Source organism: Muntiacus reevesi, chromosome 3 (genome assembly GCF_963930625.1).
Source record: "Muntiacus reevesi chromosome 3, mMunRee1.1, whole genome shotgun sequence".
NCBI classification, from domain to species: domain Eukaryota; kingdom Metazoa; phylum Chordata; class Mammalia; order Artiodactyla; family Cervidae; genus Muntiacus; species Muntiacus reevesi.
Genome location: NC_089251.1, coordinates 4015156 through 4039673, shown reverse-complemented (window position 1 = coordinate 4039673; position 24518 = coordinate 4015156). Strand labels below are relative to the sequence as shown.

At 48.9% G+C, this 24518-nt stretch overlaps 1 protein-coding gene across 1 annotated transcript in view; it reads right to left on the bottom strand.

The window, feature by feature from the left end:
- DDX31 (DEAD-box helicase 31) overlaps nucleotides 1-24518 on the bottom strand; it is a 73549-nt gene that overhangs the window by 12013 nt on the left and 37018 nt on the right. Inside the window, exons 16-19 of the mRNA XM_065928189.1 lie at nucleotides 24320-24459; nucleotides 19389-19470; nucleotides 12723-12834; nucleotides 6529-6697 (exon numbers count right to left, since the gene is read on the bottom strand). Of these exons, the coding sequence (XP_065784261.1) occupies nucleotides 6529-6697; nucleotides 12723-12834; nucleotides 19389-19470; nucleotides 24320-24459 (503 nt within the window). The remainder of the gene's footprint in view (nucleotides 1-6528; nucleotides 6698-12722; nucleotides 12835-19388; nucleotides 19471-24319; nucleotides 24460-24518) is intronic.

The following is a 24518-nucleotide window of genomic DNA, read 5'->3' as shown; positions in this document are numbered from 1 at the left end:
ATGTGGCACACGTACCGTGGAGGATTTCTCAGCCACAAAAAAGAATGAGATAATGTCACCTGTGGCAACAAGGATGAATCTAGAGATGACCATACTAAATGAAGTAAGTCTGACAGAGACAAAATATGATGATACTGCTTGTATGTGGGATCTAAAGAGATACAAATGAACTTACTTACAAAATAGAAACAGACTCCCAGATGTAGAAGACAAAATTACAAAATTATGGTTACCGAAGGGGAAAGGTGGGGAAGGGATAACTTAGGAGTTTGGGATAAACAGATAACACTACTCTATATAAAACGCACACACAAAGGAGAGGGTGGGACAAACTGAGAAAGTAGCACTGAAATTTATACCATTTTTACCATGTATAAAATAGAGGGGAAGTTTAACCTTGGAATACAAAATGAAGCAGGGCAAAGGCAAACAGAGTTTTCCCATGAGAACCCACCAGTCATAGCAAACACCCTCTTCTAACAACACAAGAGATGACTCTACACATGGACATCACCACATGGTCAATACTGAAATCAGACTGACTATATGCTTTACAACTGAAGATGGCAAAGCTCTATACAGTCAGCAAAAACAAGACCTGCAACTAACTGTGGCTCAGATCATGAGCTCCTTATTGCAAAATTCAGGCTTAAATTGAAAAGAGTAGGGAAAATCACTAGACCATTTAGATATGACCTAAACCAAATTCCTTATGATTATACGCTGAAAGTTGCTCAGTTGTGTCCAGCTCTCTGTGACCCCATGCAATCCATGGAATTCTGCAGGCCAGAATACTGGAGTGGGTAGCCTTTACCTTCTCAAGGGGATCTTCCCAACCCAGGGATCAAACCCAGGGCTCCCGCACTGTGGGCAAATTCTTTACCAGCCGAACCACAAGTAAAGTGTATGACTATACAATGGAGCTGACAAATAGATTCAAGGGATTAGATCTGGTAAGACAGAGTGCCTGAAGAACTACGGATGGTGGTTTCCAATACTGTACAGAAGGCAGTGACCAAAACCATCCCAAAGAAATTCAAGACGGCAAAGTGACTGTCTGAGGAGGCCTTACAAATAGCTGAGAAAAGAAGAGAAGCGACAGGCAAAGGAGAAAGGGAAGCTACCCAACTCAATGCAGAGTTCCACAGAATAGCAAGGAAAGATAAGAAAGCCTTGTTAAGTGAACAATGCAAAAAAAATAGAGGAAAACAACAGAATGGGAAAGACTAGAGATTTCCTCAAGAAAACTGGAGATACCAAAGGGACATTTCATGCAAATAAGTGAACAATAAAGGGCAGAAACGGTATGAACCTAACAGAAGCAGGTGAGATTAAGAAGAGGTGGTAATAATACACAGAAGAACTATACAAAAAAGATCTTAATGACCCAGATAACCACAATGATGTGATCACTCACCTAGAGTCAGACATCCTGGAGTGTTAAGTCAAGTGGGCCTTAGGAAGCGTTACTACGAACAAAGCTAATGGAAGTGATAGAAATCCAGCTGAGCTATTTCACCTCCTAAAAGATGAGGCTATTAAAGTGCTGCACTCAATATGTCAGCAAATTTAGAAAACTCAGCAGTGGCCACAGGACTGGAAAAGTTGGTTTTCATTCCAGTTTCAAAAAAAGGCAATGACAAAGAATGTTCAAACTACCGTACAATCGCACTCATTCCACAGGCTAGCAAGGTAATGCTCAAGCTAGGCTTTAACAGTATATGAACCAAGAACTTCCAGACGTACAAGCTGACTTTAGAAAAGGCAGAGGAACCAGAGATCAACTTTCCAACATCCACTGAGTTATAGAAAAACCAAGAGAATTCCAGAAAAATATCTACTTCTGCTTCATTGACTACATTAAAGCCTTTGACTATGCTGATCACAACAAACTGTAGAAAATTCTTAAGAGAGGGGAATACCAGACCACCTTACCTGTTTCCTGAAGAACCTGTATGGAGGTCAAGAAGCAGCAGTCAGAACTGGACATGGAACAACAGACTGGTTCAAAATTGGGAAAGGAGTATGTCAAGGCTGTATATTGTCACCCTACTTATTTAACTTATATGCAGAGTACATCATGCAAAATGCTGGGCTGGATGAAGCACAAGCTGGAATTAAGATTGCCAGGAGAAATATCAACAACCTCAGATATGCAGATACCACCCTAAAGGCAGAAAGTGAAGAGAAACTAAAGTACCTCTTGAAAGAGGAGAGTGAAAAAGTTGGCTTAAAACTCAACATTCAAAAAACTAAGATCATGGTATCTGGTTCCATCACTTCTTGGCAAATAGATGGGAGAAAGTGGAAACAGTGACAGACTTTATTTTCTTGGGCTCCAAAGTCACTGTGGACAGTAACTGCAGTCACGAGATTTAAGACACTGAAGGAAACGTTTGTGTATCCCTGATTTGGATTTTGGTGATAAAGCATTTCACAGATGAGAAAAGTCTGGCAGTACGACTGTGCCCCCAAAGATGTTTCCTCATTTTAGCAAGCACACTCAGCATAGAACTTTGGAAGTAACAGAGGTGGAGGACACGCTCTGTGCTACTAGGGACGGTGACTGGGAGGTGAGGGCAGGACTGAGGGGACCACCCCATGCCCCCTTCCACTGTGGACCCCAGCCTGCCAGGCCCTGAGTGCACACCCAGATCCAGCGAGTACTAAGGTGTCAGACAGCCCTAAGTTTAGATTGTTCACCTGTTTGATCAAATCAGTACTACCAGGTAACACTTAGCTGGGCTGGTATGAGAAAATTTATTGAAAGATGTATCTATGCATTAAGAGCAACATCAGAAAGACCCAGACGGTAGAAGCCAGGGGGTGGGGCCAGTCTCAGGTAGCTACAAACTAGACTGGGAAAAAGTCTTGATAAAATTACAATTAGAGCAATATAATCCAAATTAGACAGGGTGGTTTAAGACCAGTAGACGCACCCTTCCACACTGCCACTGTAACAGTAAGCCCTTCCTTAAGGCTCAGAGTTTCCACGTCCCTGAACCACTGTTCACGGAGTGTCAAACAGATGAGGGAACTGTCTGCTCACTGGTGCTGGACAGGTTCTCCTCACACGCTGACTGCCTAGAGAGGCAGACAGACACCCCGGTGAACAACACAACTCTGCCCTCCCAGAGCGGATAGTGCTGTCTTCTGGGAAGATGGAGATTTTGGAAGGTGTGTTTCCTTTCAGGAATTGCTGAATATACCTGGCTTTAAAATAAGAACCACATTTCATGAGAGGAAAATGCTATTTTTGTGCTGGATGTTGCTACGGGGCCACGCAGTATTTCACCAGAGCACTGACTCCCTGTGTGCACGCTATGTAGGTGTCTGGGGCGGGGCTGTTCTGACAGGCTTGTGTGTTGGCCTCAGAAGAGTTCTGTGTGCAGGAGGAAGGCACTTACTGTCCCTTTCAGAATGGAGGACTGAAGGAGGAGACAGAGATACACCTGCTGAGAAGATCTCATTTGGGGACACTAGCTCGGTCTTTCCTTTTTCTGAAATAAAGGCATGTAGAGGAGACAGAAGTCCCCTTGCCACTGCACAGAAATGCCTGATCATCACCTCGCCTGACCTGCCCTGGCCCCACCTGCTAACACCTGGGTGAACTCTGGGTGGTGATGGCAGGTGAGACGGGATTGTGCTTATGGTCTCATAAATCTGGTTTGCAGATTATCAGAGGTTTATGCTTGACGCAATTCTTCGAGGAAGTAAACACCATAAAATGGAATGCAGAATAGTTTGGAGAATTTAGCTATTATTTTATCCACCCATACAAAACCCAGGGAAGCTGTTCTCTTTCTTGACAGATGGATTTCAGAGGAGACGCCTCAGCTTGGAACGATTACTGTGGCCGTGGCGTAACTCTCCACACTCGTGCAGGGTTTAATGGACTTTTCTTTCCCGCCCTCAAAGAGCAGCAACTGGCACTGGCTGAGCGCGGCCCGAGGTGTGGGGAATCTGTCAGGTCTCTCTGCCGCCGCCCCGGCCACAATGACACGGTCCATGTGCAGATCAGCTGTCCAGCCATTCTTCCTCCAGGAGCGACGAGATCCCCCCCCAGTAAGAAAAAGTACCTTACGGTATCCCTGAGGGCCCGGCTGCCTGGGCGAGGCAGGGGCGGGGTGGGACGGTGCACGGGGTGCGGGGAGAAAGGCCTTTGGGAAAAGTGGCTGTGACACCGCGGTGACAAGGCAGGATCAGAGCGGCATTGTCCCGGGCGGGGTAATCCTGTGACACAGTGCTGTCACTCGGCGCGGGCTCCCCGCCGCGCCAGCCAGACATCAAAGGCTGCCCCACACCATCCTACATGCTCTTTACCAGCCAATCAGCCCATTCTTCCCTACATAAAGCCCTGTGAAATCCCCTGCTCGCAGGGGGACACGCGTCCTGGTGCCCATCTGCCAGCGCGGGTCAGCGGAGGCGGGAGGCGGCGGCCGGCGCCCTCCCTGGTGGCTTCGCAAGGTGAGGACAATGCTGGCGCCGAGCCCCCGGCTCCCGCCCCGTGCTCCCCGGGTGAGGGCCGGCGCCCCCGGCAGAGGGGCTGCGGCTGACACTCGCGGAGGCACCTCGGCCGCCAACAATGAGCTGCTGGGGTCACACTGATCTCCAGGAAGGGGAATACACAATTCAAGTTTCTTACCAGTCATCACCTGGCAGCTCGATTCCTACCTCTTCAAGTGTCAGCATTTTAGAGACGGTGACACGACAGTCAGGCTTCCAGACCACTAGGCAGTCAGTCACTCCAGATCTGACTGTGAGCCTCAGGGTTTTGTCACGTTCTTGAGAATCAGTTACCATGTACAGACATCAGCTACCCCAAACCCAAGGGTAGGAATCTAACTCTGGTGCACGGCACCCCAAATCTGGATGGAGCTGGGGCACCCTTTCCCTCTGGGAGGACCTGCTTCCAGCAGAGGGTTCTCTGGCTGCAGCCCCGCCCAGGACAGGAGGTGTGTGGCAGCAGACAATGGTCTGCACCTCGAAACTGCCTGGAAGAAACCAGAGCTGAACATGTCTCAGTCTCCTCCAGGCATCAGAGAAGGGCATGCGGAGAAACGCCCACCTCGCAGAAGTGCTGGAGTGTGGTCCTGAATGACATGGGTCGGTGTAAGAGAAATGACTGAGCATCTTAAAAATTCCAAAATGGGAACTAAAATCAGGTAACCTTTTATCCACCATGACGAGCCTTGGGAGGGCCGAGCCCCTGGACAGCTCCCGCTGGGTGCTCTGGAATCCTGACTCGCCTGGCCTCCAGCTCTCTGCCCTACGGCATTTCATCTCGGTGGCCCTTCACGCTTCAAAAGGCACTGTGACACGCAGCACAGAACTCTGATTCTTGTGAAGTGGCTAAAAGCACAGATTTCCTCTTCCCTCTTAGAGTTGAGGAAAACAAGGCTCTGAGATATTAAGCAAAGATATGGTCTGAGCCTCACAGGCTCACATCACAACTGGAGCTGGAGCTGAAGGCCAAGTCCCTTGACTCCAAGACCAATGGCCTCTCCCTCTGTTGTTTCACAGCAGAGAAACCAGGCCCCAGTGAGGCTGGTCATGTGATCAGCACTTCTTGGTGAATGTGCAAGACAGACATGGTGCGGGAACAGGTAAAAGTGTGGTGCTGCCCACAGGTGCTCGGCGGCAGGGCAAGCATGTACTGGCATTTGTAACTAATGTGCAAAAAGAAGGATACACACTGGAAGATAACTGTCCAGAGCACTCGTGGGTTCTCTGAGCCCTTCCCACCCACACATCACAAGTAGAAACCATGATCCACCCAAACTCCCTGTAAAAGCAGTTCTTGGCATCTAAGATACTCTAGCTTCCACACAGCTTGGGGCTGGTACCGAGAGAACATCCCGTCTCTAAGGAGAGAAAGAAGAGCTCTCACAACTGCATTTCATTGAGGGGAATCATCTCAGGGCTTCCTGAAATTGTGAAGATGGCCTCAGAGCCCAGCCTCCAATGGCTGGGCAACCCTCCTCACACAGCCTCTCCTCCCACCAGGGTCCCTGGGCAGTTGTTAAGATGTTTTTTGGGGGGAGGGGGGCGGGAGGGGGAGGAGGGAGAAGATGCCAGTGCAGTCTCTCCACGGGAGGTTGCGTGTCGGCACCACGGAGAGCAGCACATAGTGCTGGGAGCCCCCAGAGGCCTCAACAGAGCTTCACTGAACACCCCACAGTCTTCCAGGGTGGGCCACTGCCTGCAGCACACCTGGAGTGCCAACCCTAGTAAGCTGTGAGTTACTCTACCCGTGGGCACTGAAGATAGTCCAACGAATTTGTCTTGCAGGTCCAATAATCCCTACCACTCAGGACCCAACAGGAGACATCACCGACTCCCTGCAGATGCTTTAAAAGCATTCAGATGAGGCATTTTCCCGGTTGTTCCAAGCACTCAACATGCTGAGAATCGCAAAAACCCGAGCTGGCAGACTCTACCCTGAGCACAGAGCAGCCCACCATACCACCGCCCATCTGAACAGAGCCCTCGACACCCACCTGACCCTCAGCCTCTTGTCCACCTTACCTTTTCAGGTTTGCTTTCTTCTTCTTCACGGCTGAGGCACAAAGATTTTTAGGGGCATCTCTTAGCCCAAAGCTCTTAGCCATGTGCCCGAGGTGGAGCAGTCGGATGTGGAAGATATGCTTCAGCTCCCGGGGGTAGGTGGCGTAGGCCCGGATGAAGGACTGCAGGGCTGCAAGACAGTGGGAGGCGCGGGGCAGGTCAGGACAGGTCTCTGCTGCCCCAGTCTCAGGCCTGTCCTGTGCAGTTCACCCTGCCAGGCAATGACGGACACACAGCCAGGACAGCATGGCAGATACGAACAACCTAGATCTACACTCACGTGTTCTTTTTTTTAGTTCCTAAAAATAAAAAAATCAGTCTACCGGCCACAGTGAATAAACCCAACATAACTTCACTTGAATAAACCTGATATTATCTCAGATTTTACTGTGTAGCTTCTAATGAGCCTAGAAGGCAGGGTCCTGTTTTCTTTCTCATTATAGACTTGGGGCTAGCACAGTACCTGGCAGAGAGCATGTTTTTTTTTTTGGCTGCACCACATGACATGTGGAATCTCAGTGCCCCCACCAAGAATCAAACCCATGCCCCTTGCATTGGAAGCATGGAGTCTTAACCACTGGACTTCTGGGGAAGTCCCACAGTAGGTTTTTGTTGTGCAAGTGAATGACTAAGAGAATGAGTGAAAAAACTAAGACAGGATCAATGCATACCATTTTCTTATGAAAATGAAGTCATTAGATCTTTACATTTAGAACACTTCTTCCTATTACATTTTAGTTTTTGAATAGTTAACACAAACAAATGTTATAAAATCCAAAAGGTCCACAAGGCTTTATCGCGATTGTGCGTCAAGTTCATTATTCCTTCACGTTATTATTATTACTATCATAAACCCTGCCTCCAACCAGAAGCCCCACCTTCAGCTTCCCAGCCATAGGAATCACTGACACCAGTTCACCGTAGACTCATGAAATTTTAAAACCAAATTCACGCGAAAGCACCCAGGATTGACCAATGCAGTGTTTCTTACCCATTCAAAGAATGTGTAAAAAAGGAAATGAAAAAAGAATTTTAAAGAGGAGAAAGAAAAGGATGTAGTTTCTAAAAGAGCTCTCAAAACAGTCATCGATTGTCATGGGTTTAGAGCTCTTCACCAGACAGTCTAACCAGGAACATCTGGGTCCTGTTTTAAAGTTAGAGAGAGGCCCCTGTTCTGGACCCCTCTCTGGCCAGAGAGAAGCCACAAGTGCTCCTAGGCAGGCGGCGCTCTGGATCCACCTTCACTGGAGGCTTCATGGAGGAACTATTCTCCCATCCCTGGTTCCCGGAATGTCCTTCGACAACAGTGACTGCCAAGTATCTTGCCCGTTTCTCCCGACCCTCTTCCTCATCTGCCGACTGCGAGGCTGGCCCAGTCGTAGCCCCGCCCCTCCCCACCCAGTCGCTGGAAGCAGGCGCGGAACACCAGTCTCCCTTGCCCTTGCTATTTGAGCCACTGGACTGGCAAGTTTGCCCACAGCTTAAACATAATATCCAGGCAGCACCTGGAGATCGGCGTTTATGAACAGTAATAAAAAGTGTCATTTTAGCAGATCAGCTCCTGGAAGGATCCTGGGAACCCATCAAAGCTCTATTTACTGAGCAAAGTGAACTCCTTTTCCCAATCGATGAGAAATAATAACCAAGGCGACTCCTCTGCACCCCTCTCGTCATCTGTATCTCACTTTTTAATAACCGGGGACGAGGTTTTTCAAGAAAGATCTTTAATGCTTCAAATGGTCTCTGCAGTTGGAAGGGTTCTGACATGAATTCAAGTCCTCAGAGGGGAAAGTGCTACAACCACCACGACTCAGGAGATGCTGCCTCTTCCCAACCCCCAACATCTACTCTAGACAGAAAGAGCAGGCTGGGACCCGGACACACCAAAGAGTCTGTGCCTTTAAAAACCTCATTTACCCCAAAGCTGGCCCAGGCCTCCTCACTCACACTGCCCTGCGCTGGAGCAGATTAGAACGACTGCTCTTCTCCACACCAATCCTGACAGCTGAGGCTGCAGAGCCGAGTCTCAGGAGACACAGGTGCTCCACTAATAACCAATCCATCCACGTATGCATGTGAGAGCTGGACGATAAGGAAAGCTGGGCACTGAAGAACTGATGCTTCTGAACTGTGGTGTTGGAGAAGACCCTTGAGGGTCCCTTGGACATCTAGGAGACCCAACCAGTCCATCCTAAAGGAGATCAGTCCTGGGTGTTCATTGGAAGGACTCATGCTGAAGCTGAAACTCCAATACTTTGGCCACCTGATGTGAAGAGCTGACTCACTGGAAAAGACCCTGATGCTGGGAAAGATTGAAGGCAGGAGGAGAAGGGGACAACAGAGGATGAGATAGTTGGATGGCATCACCGACTCAATGGACATGAGTCTGAGTAAACTCTGGGAGTTGGTGATGGACAGGGAGGCCTGGTGTGCTGCAGTTCATGGGGTCGCAAAGAGTTGGACATGCTGAGAGACTGAACTGACTGAATAGCTACAGGGAAAGGAGTCTGCCAGGAAAATGGCAGAAGAGTTCTCTCCCTCGACAGGTTGTACTTCCAGGGGGCAGGAAGTGGCTGGTGCTGGCAGTGCCAGGAATGAGTGGAAGGAAGAGGGGCTATGAGGCAGAGATGAGGCGGAAGAGGAGAGGTCATGCAAGGAGACCTTTCATGAAAGGAGACTTGTAGGATGCAAGTTGGATGATGCTCCAGCCACTCAGAGCTGGTGCTCTCACTGAATCCCATTTCAGAGCCGTAAGGATGACAGGATTTAGGGAAATCTATTTCAAAATACCTTCCAAGGACATAGGACATTTTGCCCTTTTGAATAATAAAACCAAATCTATTCTTGGCCATCTGATCAGGAAGAGCAACATCTTGTGGATGATGCTTAGGGTCAAGGAGGCAGAAAGGAGCAAAACTCCTGCCTGGAAGGTGCTGCTCATCCTTGCTCCTCCCAACCCAGTCCTGCCCCGGAGGAGCACGCGTCTGGCACATTAACAGTGACAACCACACAAAGGTAGTGGGAGAGGCGGCTGGCACCAATTCTCTTAAAGGCAAAGCGTTTGACCAAGGAGCCAGCCTTCCTCTAATCACAGAGAGGGATGATCCCGTCTGAGCCAGGCACAACCCTAACATATAACTCCTGCTCTTTGGGGAGGAGATGCTTGAACCATAAGAGGAAGTGAAAGTGGTCCTGTGCAGCTGAAGGACTATGTTTTCTGAAATTTTTGCTCAGGAGTCTGGAGTTCAAACTTACATTACCACAATTTTTACTACTTGAAGCTCTACTTACAAGATGCAAGATGTGAAGGGGAAAAGGGCTAACTGCTTCTGGAAACTGACCATGACGAAATGCTGAATATTAGCAATAGGTGGGTCAGAAAGTGCAAAAGGAAAACAAATGCCTACTTGGCCCAGTTTCCAACTAGTTTTCTGCCATGAAGGCAAAACCCAGCTGCTTTTGTTAGTTATTCACGAGGTGAGTTCTGAAATAGCTAAATGGGAGGAGAGTCAGGGGTGGAGAATTTGCATACGGAGATAGGGAAATGCAAAAGACAGTATCAACTCCTGGGGCATGGCAATTACAGGTCTCCTCTCCTCAAACCTCCAGAATTCAATCCTAAGAGGAGAGACCGAGCGAGAACCTAATGCCTGCTGCGGGGTGACCGAGATGCTCTACAGGCAGTTCCCTTAAAAGAAGATGTATTCATTTCCTTCTTGGTCCATAAACGTTGGGAGTGGCCGCACTCCAACATCCTTTGAAAAGAAGACAAGTAATGCTGCCAGCCTCTTGGTGTTAGTAAGTTCAATGGTAACAATGAACAGACAACCCCAAACCATATTCTCTAAGGACTATTCACTGTCACTTTTACCCTGATGACCCAGAGTCGCTGAAATAGCTGTGGGCTCGCTAGGATATCCAAAGCACCTCTGACGCCAGCAATGTAGCGGTGGTGCGGCTTTGCTTTCCTCCTCTTCATTCCAACTCTGTTATCAACCCTGTGGCCAACACTTGGTCAGGTATCCCGCAGCAAGTTGAGCTTGTCTAACTTTCAACATGTGCCCAAACCCTCCCCGAGACATTCTGTTCCCCGTGAGAGAATGCTCTAGTACATCTCCAAAGGCAGGTTCTCAGGAAGAGCCTTAGGAGTTGCTGAATTCACTGCAGGGAGACACGTGAACAGGGTATTATTAGAAACCAGACTATAATGCACACTAATTGCCAGTTGTTACGGGGCAACTGCTGGGATTTCATCATTCATCTTGGGCAGTTCCAGTTTGTTCTGGCAAAAACTAAGGCCTGCCTTTATAACGTGCTCAGGTATGAAACAGTGAAGTCGCTCAGTCGCGTCCGACTCTTTGCGACTCCATGGACTGCCGCCTACCAGGCTCCTCAGGCGACAGTCCATGGAGGTTTCCAGGCAAGAGTACTGGAGTGGGTTACCACTTCCTTCTCCAGGGGATCTTCCCGACCCAGGGATTGAACCTGGGTCTCCCGCACTGCAGGCAGATGCTTTACCATCTGAGTCCCAGGGAAGCCCCAGGTATGTAATAGGGACCTGCAAATATTTCGTCACTAACCCATTTCTGTCATCAGTTTCCTGATTACCATAACTGCCTAGGAGCCAGTCTCCTGGCCTTCACCTTTAGCCCGGGCTGTTCTCACCCAGCTGCACGCGACCTTCTCAGAACCATCAGATCACCTCCCTGCCCCAAGCCCTCCACTGGCTCCCCTTTCACTTGGGGTACCTGGGTCCTCTGGACGGCCTCCACGCCCTGCCTCTGCTGCCCATCCCCGCCTTCCGGGCACACTGCCCACGGTGCCTGCCTGCACGCCCCCAATCAGAGCCCTGGGGCGGCCCCTCTTCAGTGTTTTGCTCACATGGCAACCATCCCAACAGGGCTCACCCTTAGCCCTCCATCTCCCTCATCTGCACTGTTCCCTCTATGTTCTCATCACCTTTCACTAGACCATCGAATTAAACTAATGAATTATTTGGCTTTGCCAAGTCTTAGTTGTGGCACACGGAATATTCAGGTGTGGCACGAGGCCTCCCAGCTGCAGCACGTGGGATTCAGTTCCCTGACCAGAGGTCGAACCCAGGCCCCTGCATTGGGAGCTCGGAGTCTTAGCCACTGGACTGCCAGGGAAGTCCCGAGACTATCTAATTTATGTGTAATTCATTTATTATGTTTATTACTTTCACTGTCTGCTCCCCCCCCCCCCCAAACTAGAATGTTACAAAGGTGACGATTTTTGTCTCTTCTGATCCCTGGTGTGTCCCAAGCACCGGGAATGGTGCCCAATTCCTTCTAAATATTAAAGCAATTAAAAAAAAGTTTCAGTTCATAAAAAGAAGAAAACAAGAGGCTGTAGCGTTTATCTCTTGGTAAGCCAGCCTGGCATTCTTCTCCAAATCATGGGTCACTATCAAAAAGAACTGTGGATCTGCCCACAGTAGGGGTGAGTCTCATCAGCAGACATGGGACAGTCAGTAGCCGACACACATGTTCCAGCATGGAAGACACTGGGCTCTTCTGAGCTCCCCTTCCCTGCGCTCTGTTCAGCGCTCAGAGTGAACTACTGAGTCCACACCTAATGCCTGGTGATCCCAGGGGCCAATTTATGCTACAAAGGCACCGAATACTGAATTAATACCTAACCCTTTCATAAATTTCCCAGGAAGTGGGTTCATGGTCTGCAGTCCTTCCTCAGCATTGCTCTTTCTAGTTTTTCTTTGTATTTTCAAATAGGAACTGCTTTGGTCTAACATTTTCAGACCTTGCCTTCATCTCTGATTTCCATCTCTACAACTACTCCTACTGACGTGCCGTATCTCATCTATCTAGTTTTCAAAGAAAGAGGAAAATGGGTCCTGGAGACCCAAGTTGCTGGGTCACAGCTCTAGACCTGACATAAGCCAAGATAAAGCCTCATTTGTGCAAAACGTGAGGATGGATGAAATTAACATTTAATATCACTTTAAAGCCTTCTGTGCCTTCTTCCAATCCCTGCAGAATTAGGGAGATTGAAGGCTTTTGCTGGCGAGCAGGGCTGCCTGGTTGGCCTCCCAACCTGTCTGGGGGCATGTGGGTAGAGATGGGGCAATGCTCGGTCGGGTAATCCATCTACAACCGCCCAAGAAATTGACCAACCTTTCTTGGCCCTGGAGACTGTCTCCTCGCTGGAGTGCACATAATCTTCAAACACCGTCTGCAAGACCGTGGCTCGTTCTCGGATTTCCTGGGGACCAGCGGTGCGGGATTTCTGGGAGGGTGACGGAAGGATTAGAGGACAGACAGTCAGAGTCAGGAATAATGAAGCGGTTTATAATAGATTTAATAACAGTAAAATCACACAGTAACCACCAAGGGGCCAACAAGGGTAATCCTTTCAATATTACTAGGGAAGAAAATGGAGCGATAAAGATGTTAAAGTCAAGCAAAGATGAGGATGGCTTTGTGAGGGAGTAGGTCGGGTCTCTTATTTATTTACTTGTTTATTTTTCTTTCTGGCCTCTTATCACTCGTGTTCAAAGTGAAAGTCTATGGGAGACACTTTGGAATTTTCCAAGTCCAACTGAGGCGTTTAAAACACGACGGGACAGAAGAGGTTTTCAGAGGAACCTTATATGTCCCACTTAGGCTTTCAATCTGCCCCCTGCCTGGGACTCATCGGTGGAGCCCTGGCCATTCCTGTCTAAGAGCAACCCACAAGCCACCTGCCCACAAGGTGGTCTGTCCCTGAATCACAGAGCACGTGTCCTCACTCCTGAGAGGTCCAGACTCTCAGCGTTCCAGAAATATTCTAGCAGCCCAGACCCCTGTGGCCAGGAACCCATGGAGGACTGGGCTGCTCCAGCCAACCATGCGAGGCTGCCACCATGGATCTCTGCAGCCAACGGTCCCTCTGTAAGAAGTCATATTCGTATGCACAAATGACCCTACAGGTGGAAAATGTGAATAAAACCAAAACTTCATTTCTTTTCAGCCTTTAGCAACCCCAGAGAAAAGATTTCCTTTTTTTACATCCCTCTGAAAACACGCGGCTTATGTGTCCTGTATCTTGACACAAATGCTGTCTCCTGAATGTGAAACTGAGAATCAACAGAACCCAAACTTGGCTAATCCGCCTTCCCAGAGGTGTTGATCCTTTGGATGGTGCTAATGAAGCTCCAGCCCTCGTCACCCCCCTGGCCCATGTGGGTCACCAGTAAAAAAACAGCGTGAGACCCAGTTCATGTTCCTTTTAACTCCTGTAGAGGACAGGGAGCATGCTCCGGGGTCTGGCTGACCATGCCGCTCGCAGGCACCCTGGCATCTCTCACGGTTAAAGCTGCTGGAGGAAGAAAAAAGGGTGGGGGGGGAGAAAAAGCCTCCTTCTTGGGAGCAGTGTTCGTCTCTGTATTAATAGAGACTTAACAACCTGAAAATGTTTTTAGTTTAGTCAAATCATTCCTGCTACCTGTTTGGTTGATGATAGTCTAGCTGATTTCACAGTACATGGTGCCCCTAAGGGTTTTATCCATTCAAATGTCAAGAGAAAAGTCACTCAGGAGCTGTGTTACGAAAGTGGACATTTGCTGTTGTCATTAACAAGGATTTTTTTTTTTGCCCTCTTAACTGATGTGAAATGCAAACTTTTTTTTTGCCGTCCTCCTTTCGTTAAGCCACCTCAGCAGTGAAACTGTCACCTTCCTTGCACTTTTTTTTTTTTTAATATGAATGTGAAATTAGCAAGGATGCCCTTTCCCCTGGCGGACAGAATCCTCTGTTATTAAAAAGTAAAGCACTTTAATAATGAAAACTTTTTCCTCTTTTTCCTGTGTTTTAACTGTTTAAAATTAATGAGAAGGGCAGAATGGTTGTCAAAGCGATATTGAAAGCCGGGCAGCCAGGACCGAATAAGCACAAAAATCCCTCCAGAGTGTTAAATAAACAGAGCTCCAGCCCTCTCCAATCCCTCTGTTGGTTATTGTATACATTCTGTAACAGCTCTCAGAATAGATCTGAGAGCCAGGGAGGCAGAGAGGTTTCAGAATTCCAATAAAGGCCTCAAATTAAAGACAGCCTGGTGCGAATTCCAGGAGAAAATTAAAGAGACCTCAAGCTTAAGTGACAGGTGACTTGCTTCTGTGTCACAACTGTCAGGGGATTTAGTGATAATATGGCAATATATTACAAAGGGCTTTTCTTATTCCCCCCTTTAGGTTTCAAAATGAGGCATCTTTTCTTCCCAACCAAAAAAAAAAAAAAATTACATACACACATATATATAATGTGTGTATACCAGTAAAATATGTAGAAAAAAGGCGATAAAACTAGGTTCGCACACTTGAAATGATGAGGTCAGTTTTAGTAGAATATAAGAAAAAGTTAATGGCAGAAAACATCATATACTTAGGAGAAAGCAGGTCTTAGCCCCCCCGCCCCTTGCCACTTCCAGAAATACTTTATTTTAAAATTGTCCCTCTTGAGAATGAACAAGGTATTTTTCCATTGTCTTCTGGGGAGGACAGTCTAAATTTAAACTGAAGACAGAGGGGGCAGAGTCAGGCAGCACCAGCTCAGCCCCAGACAGGGAAGAAGCTCCCATAATGAGGGGGGTGAGACCCCAGAGGGCACATCCCCGAGGACCGGCCCCCCCAACCCTCAAAGATGCAGACTTAGTCCTGCTTAATGAAGCAGCTCGCAACTAGCAGACGGTGGGTGGTTTAGAAAAAAAACATTTCCAAAGGTCTAGACACACTCGATACTCTGTGTCTGTAGAGACTCTACTGGTCTTGGCAAGAGCAGACAATCCACAAAAACTAGGCGACGGCTAGTGATCTTATTTTAATCTCTCACGATGCCAGGGAGCTTTCTGTTGGGATGAGTTTATAGGCTTATCTCATTGGACAAAAAAAACTTTTAGGAAGAACATGTTTGGGTGTGTGTTTATACTGTGGAGATGGAAATTCATGCCTACCAAGAGTCAGCAGATGCGTCCAAGACAGCTAGGTGGGGTTATTTTTGTTGTAAAAAGTTTCAGGTGGGAGCAGTTGGGGTGGTGGGTTGTTTTTTTTTATTGAAAGCATGTGTCTTGACACTGCCAACTTCTAAGGTATTTTTAAACTAAATGGAAGGATTTTGTTTTAATTACTTTATTGCCAAGCTGAGTTTTACCCCCATGGTCCCTAGAACCTTCTGAGCGCTTCCCAGTCAAGTTGAAAGATCAAATTTATTCTCTTTGTAGGTGGGTGAACATTCGTGCGCCCAGACGCAGCTATATATATTTTATATACCTAAATATGAAATATACATTTTACAGATGCTTCACTCTCTTGCTTTCTGTTCACGGAAGCCCTAAATGTATGTGCCAGAGGGCCACTTACAATGGCCTTCAACCAAGCTGGGTGAGGATGGGCTTCATGATGAGGCGTCTGGCTCGGTGTGAAGGCCCAGCCACCGTGCCCACCTTTGTGTGCCTGGCACTGACTGGTACACCAGCAAGAACTGCCCACATCAAAGATGCCAATTAGGGCACTGCATCTTTCAGGCGAAACAGAATCAAAAGCTGTGTCCAGCATTCACTTTACTCTCTTCACCACTGACAGGACTCACGCACACAATACACTCTCGCAGGCTGTAATCTACGTGATAATTAGTAATGCAGTCAGCTTAGCTTTTGTTTTGCTTCGTCCTGTGAACGAAAGGTAAATGTGGTCAAACAAGTGGTGCTGATGGGCGTGACATCTAGAACCTGGCAAGACTAGTTGAGTTTTCTAAGTTAACCAGTTCGTTATTTTGGGGTCAGTGGAAGCCCAGGCTTACTTAGCACTTTTTCTCTTTCAAAGATCACCAGACCTTAAAAATATCGAAACATCATGTTCATCAAGGCAGCAGCTCAGGGCGGAGGTGAGCTCACATGACCCAGAGCGTGCACAGTGCTCCGAGTCTTGTTTTATTCAAACCTCACAGCGGCCCAGCAGGAGGGGTACTCGAGACATCCTCATTCTCCCGGTGGGAAAACCCAGGTTGGGGAGGATCTGTCCCAGATTGCACAATGACTGACTGTGAAGCTAAGATTCGGATCCGAGCCTCTTGGGCTCTGGGCCCTGTCTCTCACCCACCATCTTAGGGGGGGCTCCTCAAGCCCCAGCCAGCCTTCCAGGCTGGTCTTGAGCCACAATAAAGGCTTAGGGAAAGGAACTAGGGCCGCCAGCCACAGGGTGGATGTTTACAGAATGGCTGTGGCTTGTTTCCGAGAGAGCAGAGGAAGGTTCTCTTGCTCTGGGGAAGCGTCCTGCAGGAGGTGTCCTCTGCCCGTCCACAGCCTCCCCAGAGATGCTCGGAGACACATGCCCATCGGCACCCTGGACAGACTGTCCAGGCTGTGCTCAGGGGGTAAATACTGACACCAAAGCCGGTCCCGGCAACAATGTAAATGAAGACAAGGTTATTGAAACCTTCACCATCTCCTTGTGTAATTTTGAGGCTTGCTCTTAATTCTGGAGAACGGTCAAAGTGAAAGATGCTCAGTCAGGTTTAACTCTTTGTGACCCCATGGACTGTCGCCTGCCAGGTTTCTCTGTTCATGGAATTCTCCAGGTAAGAATACTAGAAGGGGAAACCATTCCCTTCTCCAGGGGAATCTTCCCAAAAACAGGGAGAGAACCCAGGTCTCCCACATTGCAGGTAGATTCCTTACTATCTGAGCCACCAGGGATGATAAGTGCCAATTTTCCACTTAGTGTGAAACTGAAAAAAGGCACTGGGCTTCATGTCAATGAGTCTGAGCTTCAATTCCATATCTGCTTCTGCTACTAACTGATGTGATAATAATAATAATAATAATAAATACACTTTGATCCCTGCGTTGGAACTTTTGGGTTATTTTTCACTCAACCCTTCAATCGCCTTCTGAGAAGAAAATTAAAATTATCTCAGTTGTACACAGAAGAAATTGACCCTAAGGGTCTAGTCCTGGCCCAAAGCCACACAGCTGGTGAGATGAGGACTTGGGCCCAAAGGCCGTGCTTCTGGCACTGGGCTACCCCATCCTCAAACAGCTCCCTGGGCGCCCCTACTCAGCCCAGAGCTGTCCCGGGGCTCTAATTACATCGCCATGGGAACATCTGGATAAACAGAAAACAAACCTTGCCCCCTAACTAGAATTTGCAGCAGTTTCAGAAGAAGAGAAGTGTGCCAAGACCAATGAGTCTCTATAGTTTCCGGTCAGTTCTCATGACAACAGACTTATTATGGGATGGCCTGAGGGCCTGTGGGGTCAGGACCCTCTGCAGTGAAACATCACTTAATATAATAGGTTGATCAACCGAGTCCTTAATAGCTTTTCTTGTTCATGGGGACTGTTGCTGTGGTACCATTTATTGGCCAAACTTCACCTCTATGAACACAGCTGCTTAGTTGCTCAGTCATATCCAACTCTTTGCGACCCCATGGACAGTAGCCCGCCAGGCTCCTCTGTCTATGGAATTCTCCAGGCAAGAATACTGGAATGGGTTGCCACTGCCTTCTCAGGGGATCTTCCCAAGCCAGGGATTGAACCTTAGTCTCCTGCGTTCGCAGGCAGATTCTTTACGCACTGAACCACCGGGAAAGCCATGAAAACAGCTAACATTACCCAATTTAGAAAGCACTCTAGTTTCGTTTACTTGGCCTAATTAACACTAATGGAGGCTCGCTGGTAAACTGTGAAGGATAGGTGGCCTGCTTTCACACCAGAAGGACCCACGATTATCAGTGCACCCTCACGGATGTTCCTTCAGCTCTCTAAGCCTCAGTTTTCTCATCTACGAAGTGGGAGAGTAACACCTGCCTTGTGGGCTGCTGAGAGGCTAAGACAGGACCAAGTCGGGGAAGAGCTCATCAACACAGAGCCAGGCCCACAACACATGCTGGGGCAACAGACATCGGACTGTTCCTCTCCTTTCCTTAGTGCATTTCTGCAGGTTCTCTCTGGAACAGAAGAACTTAAATCGGGGTCAGGCAAACGGACTCCTTGCCTCAGGGAGAATATTGATCCAAATAAAGACATGTACTAACACACACAAGAGATTCTTAAACTTCATCTATTTTGACTCCTATTTTCCAGTCTATCCACAGGCATCAGAATAGAAATGGAAAAATATCCAAATATTAAAATTTCATGGACAAAATTATACAGAGCAACACTACACACACACAGAACACACACGCAAGTCTAGGTGGTACACCTGGTAACGCCGTAGAGTGAGGGTAGAAGTGCTTCCGAGCGGGGGGCCTCAGAAAGCAGCAAGAAAGGCTGTCTGGGGTTGCCTGCGCTGCTCAGGGTCTCCATATGGTAGTGCTCAGATGATAAAAATACCTCAACTTTACTCTTCCTCTGTGTATAGCACACATTAAAAAATGGATGAACTAAGTGTGTCTGAAAGGAGGTTCTGAGACATTTATTTTTTCCATGCGGTCCTGGGTGGATGGGTCAGGCCAGGTGTCCATGCGGGTAAGCTGGAGGGGGACCACCAGGGCTGAGCATGGAGCGCTGTTGCCTCCAGACTCTTTCTGGCCAGGGACGAGCCCTCCTTCTGGGGAGCCTGCTGCCGCCTGGCAGACACCCAGGACGGACGGGGGCCCATTAACTGGATGGGCCAGCAAATGTGTCCAGAAGCGAAGAGAGAGAAACGCCAGCAAAATGTGGCCTCGTCTAATGTTCATGGTCCTGAAAACGCACGCTTTACTCGCCAGTGGTAGGAACTGCCCAGTACTCAGAGCCTCTGCCTCCCTACACCAGGAAATGAGTCACCTCTGTGAGCAGCAAGCATAGTTAATAGTAAAACTCACCTGGCCTCCCCCTCGTCTTCCTTTAAAACAATCATCCTTTGTCAGAACAGACAAAATGTCATCCATCTTCATCTCAGAAACGCTGTAAAAAGGAGGACATATAAAGGTAAGCTTTTTATTCTTCCAAAAACATTATTCTACCAACTGTGATGCATAAAATTGGCCTCTCTTCTGGCTAATCAGATACAAAGGAGAAGTGACACTTGGTCGCGGGAAAGAGAGTGTTTTCCTAACCTTTCAGGAATTCGGAAGGAAGGGGACTCCATGATATTAGAGGGACAGAAGGAGCGACATTATCACCGATTCTCATCCTCCCAGATACACATACATAGGCCACATTTACAGTCTCCTTTATGGGGGTCACATCATTATCTCTTAATAGACCTGGAAAACTACATAGGCCTGCTTATTGACATATTACCTGGACTTGAGCAGAAGGCAACAAGCCAAAAAACATTTCAGACAGTCCCTTTAAAGGAGGTGGCTGAAGACCCTTAACAGTGGGGTAAACAAACACCTGAGTGAAAGTAAACAGATAACCAATGTCTCCCATTGACAGCACCAGAACTCTGTCTTAATCTACCCTGAGGGACCTTCCTGACTGTCATCTCTGAATTACTCAAGGGTGAGGACCAAATGACCTTCGGCAAATCTATAGAGTTACAGGCTAACGGCTGAAACCAGAACCCAGGCTTCACCTGTGAATGGGAGCCACGAGGAGCCAGAATGAGATGCTCCAAGCAGCCTCTTGGGGGAGTCTGGACAGCACACTGTCCCCCTTGGCTCTGGAAGGCCCCAGGCTTTGCCCCGGGGAAGAGCACAGAGCAGAGTCCTGAGGCAGAGACAAGAACAGACTTCCCAGGGAGGAAGGGAGAGGGGAGGAGGAGTTCTAGGGCAGGAAAACAGATTCTAAAAAGGTAAATGACTTTCAGGACTTCCCTGGTGGTCCAGTGGTTAAGAACCTGACTCTCTCTGATGCAGGGGGAGAGGGTTTGATCCCTGGTCAAGGAACAAAGATCCCACATGCTGCAGGGCAATTCAGCCCTGGGGCCACAGCTAAAGAAGCCCCTGTGAGGCACAGAGAAAAGCCTGCGTGCCACAATGACTCAGAGCAGCCAAAAAAAAAAAAAAAAAGATAAATGCTTTTCTTGTATGTTTTGTTTTTTTTTTCAAAATGTAACAGCAAATTAGAACGTGAATGGCAACCTTTTCTGAGGGAGAAGACAAGCCCCACTGCCTCCCCCAAAGGTGACTCTGACAAAGCTATGAATGGACACGCCACGTCTCCGACGGCGATGCACCTGAGCCGTGTCACCGCCTCCCTGAGACGCCCTGTCCCCAGTCCGCGCGGCCCCTTCTCGGCTGCCGGACTCGGGAAATCTTTTCATGGAAGTTAGGACTCAGCCTGAGAAGGCGAGGTACATGCAGAGAGGGCAGGAGCTGGGGAAACTGTTCATAGTTTCCTGGAAAATCTATTTTTTCACGTGGGAGAAAAATAATATGGCTATTGAATTTGCCTCTTATATGCCTAGAGAGCTGGAGGAAAGTAAAAACCAGAGCCAGTCTTGTCTTTCCCTTCGTCTAGCTGCCTTGCCTCTATTAAAAAAAGAAGAAGAAGAAAACAAAAGGACAAAAGCAATGTAAAAACTTGGGAGTCAGATCCTGAAATGAGGAGAAAGAAAGCAGGTACAGTGTCATTCACAGCCAGGGATACAGAGAACTAAAATGCCAGAGGAAGGCGCAGGTTCCTCAGATGCACGGGAGTGCTGTTGTCCAGCCAGGGTGCAGCTCATGGGCTACGTTGGGGGACTGTTTACCCGAGGTGAGCAGGAGCCAGGGGGAGCCGACCCGGAGAGATTTACAGTTTAAAAGGGCCTCCTCCTTGTCCAAGATGTCACTGTTTCTGAGGAACAAAACAAACTGATTCTGCCCATTTATGGTTCTATCAACAGACCTGAGTCACCCCCACCTCACTATAGAGAGATAGCATGGAATAAATCCAAGGAACTGTCTTTCTTAAGCCTGATCTAAGAGAGACGCATTTCGAGGAAGCTTTCCCATTTTAATAAACCTACGGTGACTTTCATTAGAAAAACATTTAAAGAAGAAGTGGGGAAAAGTGAAGAAGTTGGCAATTAACAAGAAGTCACAAGGACGCAGAGACGAAGTTCTGAATATCCACTCAGAGGCAGCGTGGCCCGGGCCTCTCGCTCCCTCTGCTGAAGTCCATTGTCAGGGCCGGTTCCGCGGCGCTGGGCACGTGGAGGCGGGTGGCAATTTGCTGTGATGGCCCTTGCTGCCGCCTGTCTTTCTGAATCTTCCCTGTAATTCATCAGCCACCCCAGCATCCTACCGCCTGGCTCTCTGGTACCAAGTAGGCACATACTCCTTCCTCCTCTTTTTTTTTTGATATTTGGATGTGTACCTTTTGGATTTCGAAAATCTTCAAGTCTGCCTTTTCCCATAGCACACTTTGGAATGACTTATTAGACTTAATTTTTTGTATGAAGTCAAAGAAACAGTCTGCATACATTTCCCCAGCAGACAGCCCTGCCTTGAACAGAAATTGGCACGTGTAACAGTGCTCGGCAGTACCGCAGCAGCAGACCTGACCACACTCAGGGTGACTAGAGCTCACCCACAAGTAGCCAGGGGTTCAGGGCGAGGCCCCGAAACAGGTGCACTTTCAAGGCCAACACCAGCGAGTCTGGACTCCGACAGGACTCTCTGCCCCCTAAGTGAAGGTCCTTACACCACCTGAGACCCACATCTCCTCCGTGAGGTGTCTCCCTGTCTTCATTCTCCTGATCTTCCTGAGTCCCTGGCATCACTGAGTTCCCCCCTGAGCGTGAACCTTATGGTGAATTTCCCACGAATGCTGTGGGTTCTTTCTCCAGTCAAGATCATCAGAAAGAAGGACTGTCCTTTTTACACCCTTAAAATACACTTAGCTCACCAATGGTTCATGGTGGTGCTAATGAGCATCTTCCCTTCTTCAGTGGTAGGCTTACAGTGAACCTTCCACGGCCACGAACAGGAACGCCTTTACTCAGAATGAGGACAAGAGCAGAGAGGCGGAGGCGCCTCTGCTGACGACCCTGTATGGGACTGTGACCCTCTGCCTGCAGTACCCTCAGCACCTGCTTCTCCAAGGAGACGAGCGAAGGAGGCCAAGCAGAGCGCTGCTGCCAGGGAGGGGGGCAGAACGTAAGCTCGTGGGTCAAGAACGGGAGGAGGAGGGCACCATGGAGGCAGAGAGGCTGCAAAGTGCAGGGAGCCTTTCCTCCTGGGGGACAACACCTCTGAGAACGCCTTCCACAGGTTCACTAGGTCCTGGGACAGAGGGAAAAGTTACAGCGCTGGAGTGGGCTTTCATTTCACACCCCCATGTTTCTGGAGTGGACCTGCTGGATCAGGGGCTGTCTGGACCCTGAAAGGGCAGCAAAGAGAGGTCAGAGCCGGCCTCCAGCCCCCAAAACTCAAGAGTCCAGCTGGAGAGGAAGCTCCTGGTGAAGTGCGACTGATCGACCGACACAAGACTCTCTTCTCACAAGAGAGAAGATGCACGCCTTCCTGAAACAAACAAAACCCACTCTTCACCTGGCAGAGTCAGAGCTGAGATGAAAGAGCCGAGAGGAAAACTCAGACCGTCTTCACCCGAGTGACATGACCCCCCAGAGCAATCGGGGCAGGCCCCGGCCTCCCCAACCCTGAGGGATTTGTGGGGAGTGTGTTTTCATGGGGAGCTGCACCCCATGAACCATCACACCGGCAACATCGACAGTGCTGAGTGTGCTGCAGTCGGCTGAGGCGCGGGGTGGGAAGCGGTGTGTTCCCCATGGGGACGGCCACCCACAGTTCTCCCCGCCGAGTGGGCCGCTGGGGCACATCAGTGCAGATGGCAAGGCCATGGTGTTTCCAGCTCTGCACTTCAAGGGGAAAAGCCTTGTTACCTAAAACACAGACTGGGCAAGGAAGCCACCCAGAAACATGACCCACCACGTGACGTCATGGCAGCCAGCCACTCTTGTGCCCAGCATGTACTGGGCTGCCAGCCTGGGCTCCGAACATGCTTTGGCATCACTGTAGAGGAGACGTGTGAACCCACGTAGATGAGTGTGAGTTTTCCACACATGACTTCTGAAGCCCATTTTGAGGGCCTGTTACTCCAGGTGCTGGAGATTTTATGGAAAACGTGACAAAACCACCTCATCTCTGGGGCCCAGGTCAACGCTTCCTGCTTTCATCAGGATCGCCTGGCCAGCCTGAGCTGCTGCCCTCCATCTCCGTCCTTGCTCAGGGAGATCGGGGTTGGATGGACGCTCCCGGCCCAGGTTCCAAGCTGCCAAGCCCTGTGGGGTCCCCAACCTGGGCGGAGGGAGTGGGGACTGGCGCTTCCTGCTGGAGGATGTGAGATGCTGCCATGTGACTGGGCGCCCTTCCCTGCACATGTGGGGTGCACAGTAATTCACCCCTCTCAACAGCCTCCTCCCTCGGCGTACTTTCCAGGAGGGGGGAAAGTGATGAAGCCAAACCACCATTTTCCCCACAGATAAATCAACTCTACAGGTCTAAAACGTTAGTGAACTGCAAGAAACAAAACGTGATGACTATAAGAGACCTTGGTGGAGCTGGCTGGGAGGGTGGTGCACACTCACTTCACCGCAAGAGCCACGGAATGCAGACCTCTCCCTGAAGAGAGACGGAGTGCACCCGCTCACTCCCTGACTCGGAGCAGCAATGAGGTGAGGACTGTCACGTGCTCACGGCATGAAGGGTTTTAGTCTTTGCCACTGGCTATTCTGGGACTCATTTAGGGATCACAAGGGTTAATGGCTCTTCGTTGGCTTACAAGGCCCAGCCACTGTAACAAGCGACAGAAAGTTAATTAGGAGAGATCAGCGGAAGCCCCGTTCAGGTTTCTGACTCACTTGATTTTGTGAGAAGCCAACGAGTTGACATATTCTGCCTCCGAAGGAGCCAAGACAAGCAGGCTGCTCCCATGGCAGCCAATCCGGGCCGTTCTCCCAATCCGGTGGATGTATTCGGCAGGTGAAGACGGAGCGTTGTACTAAAAGAGGGACATGAAAATGAAGGCATTCACAGATCAAGGGATTGCCATTAATTGGA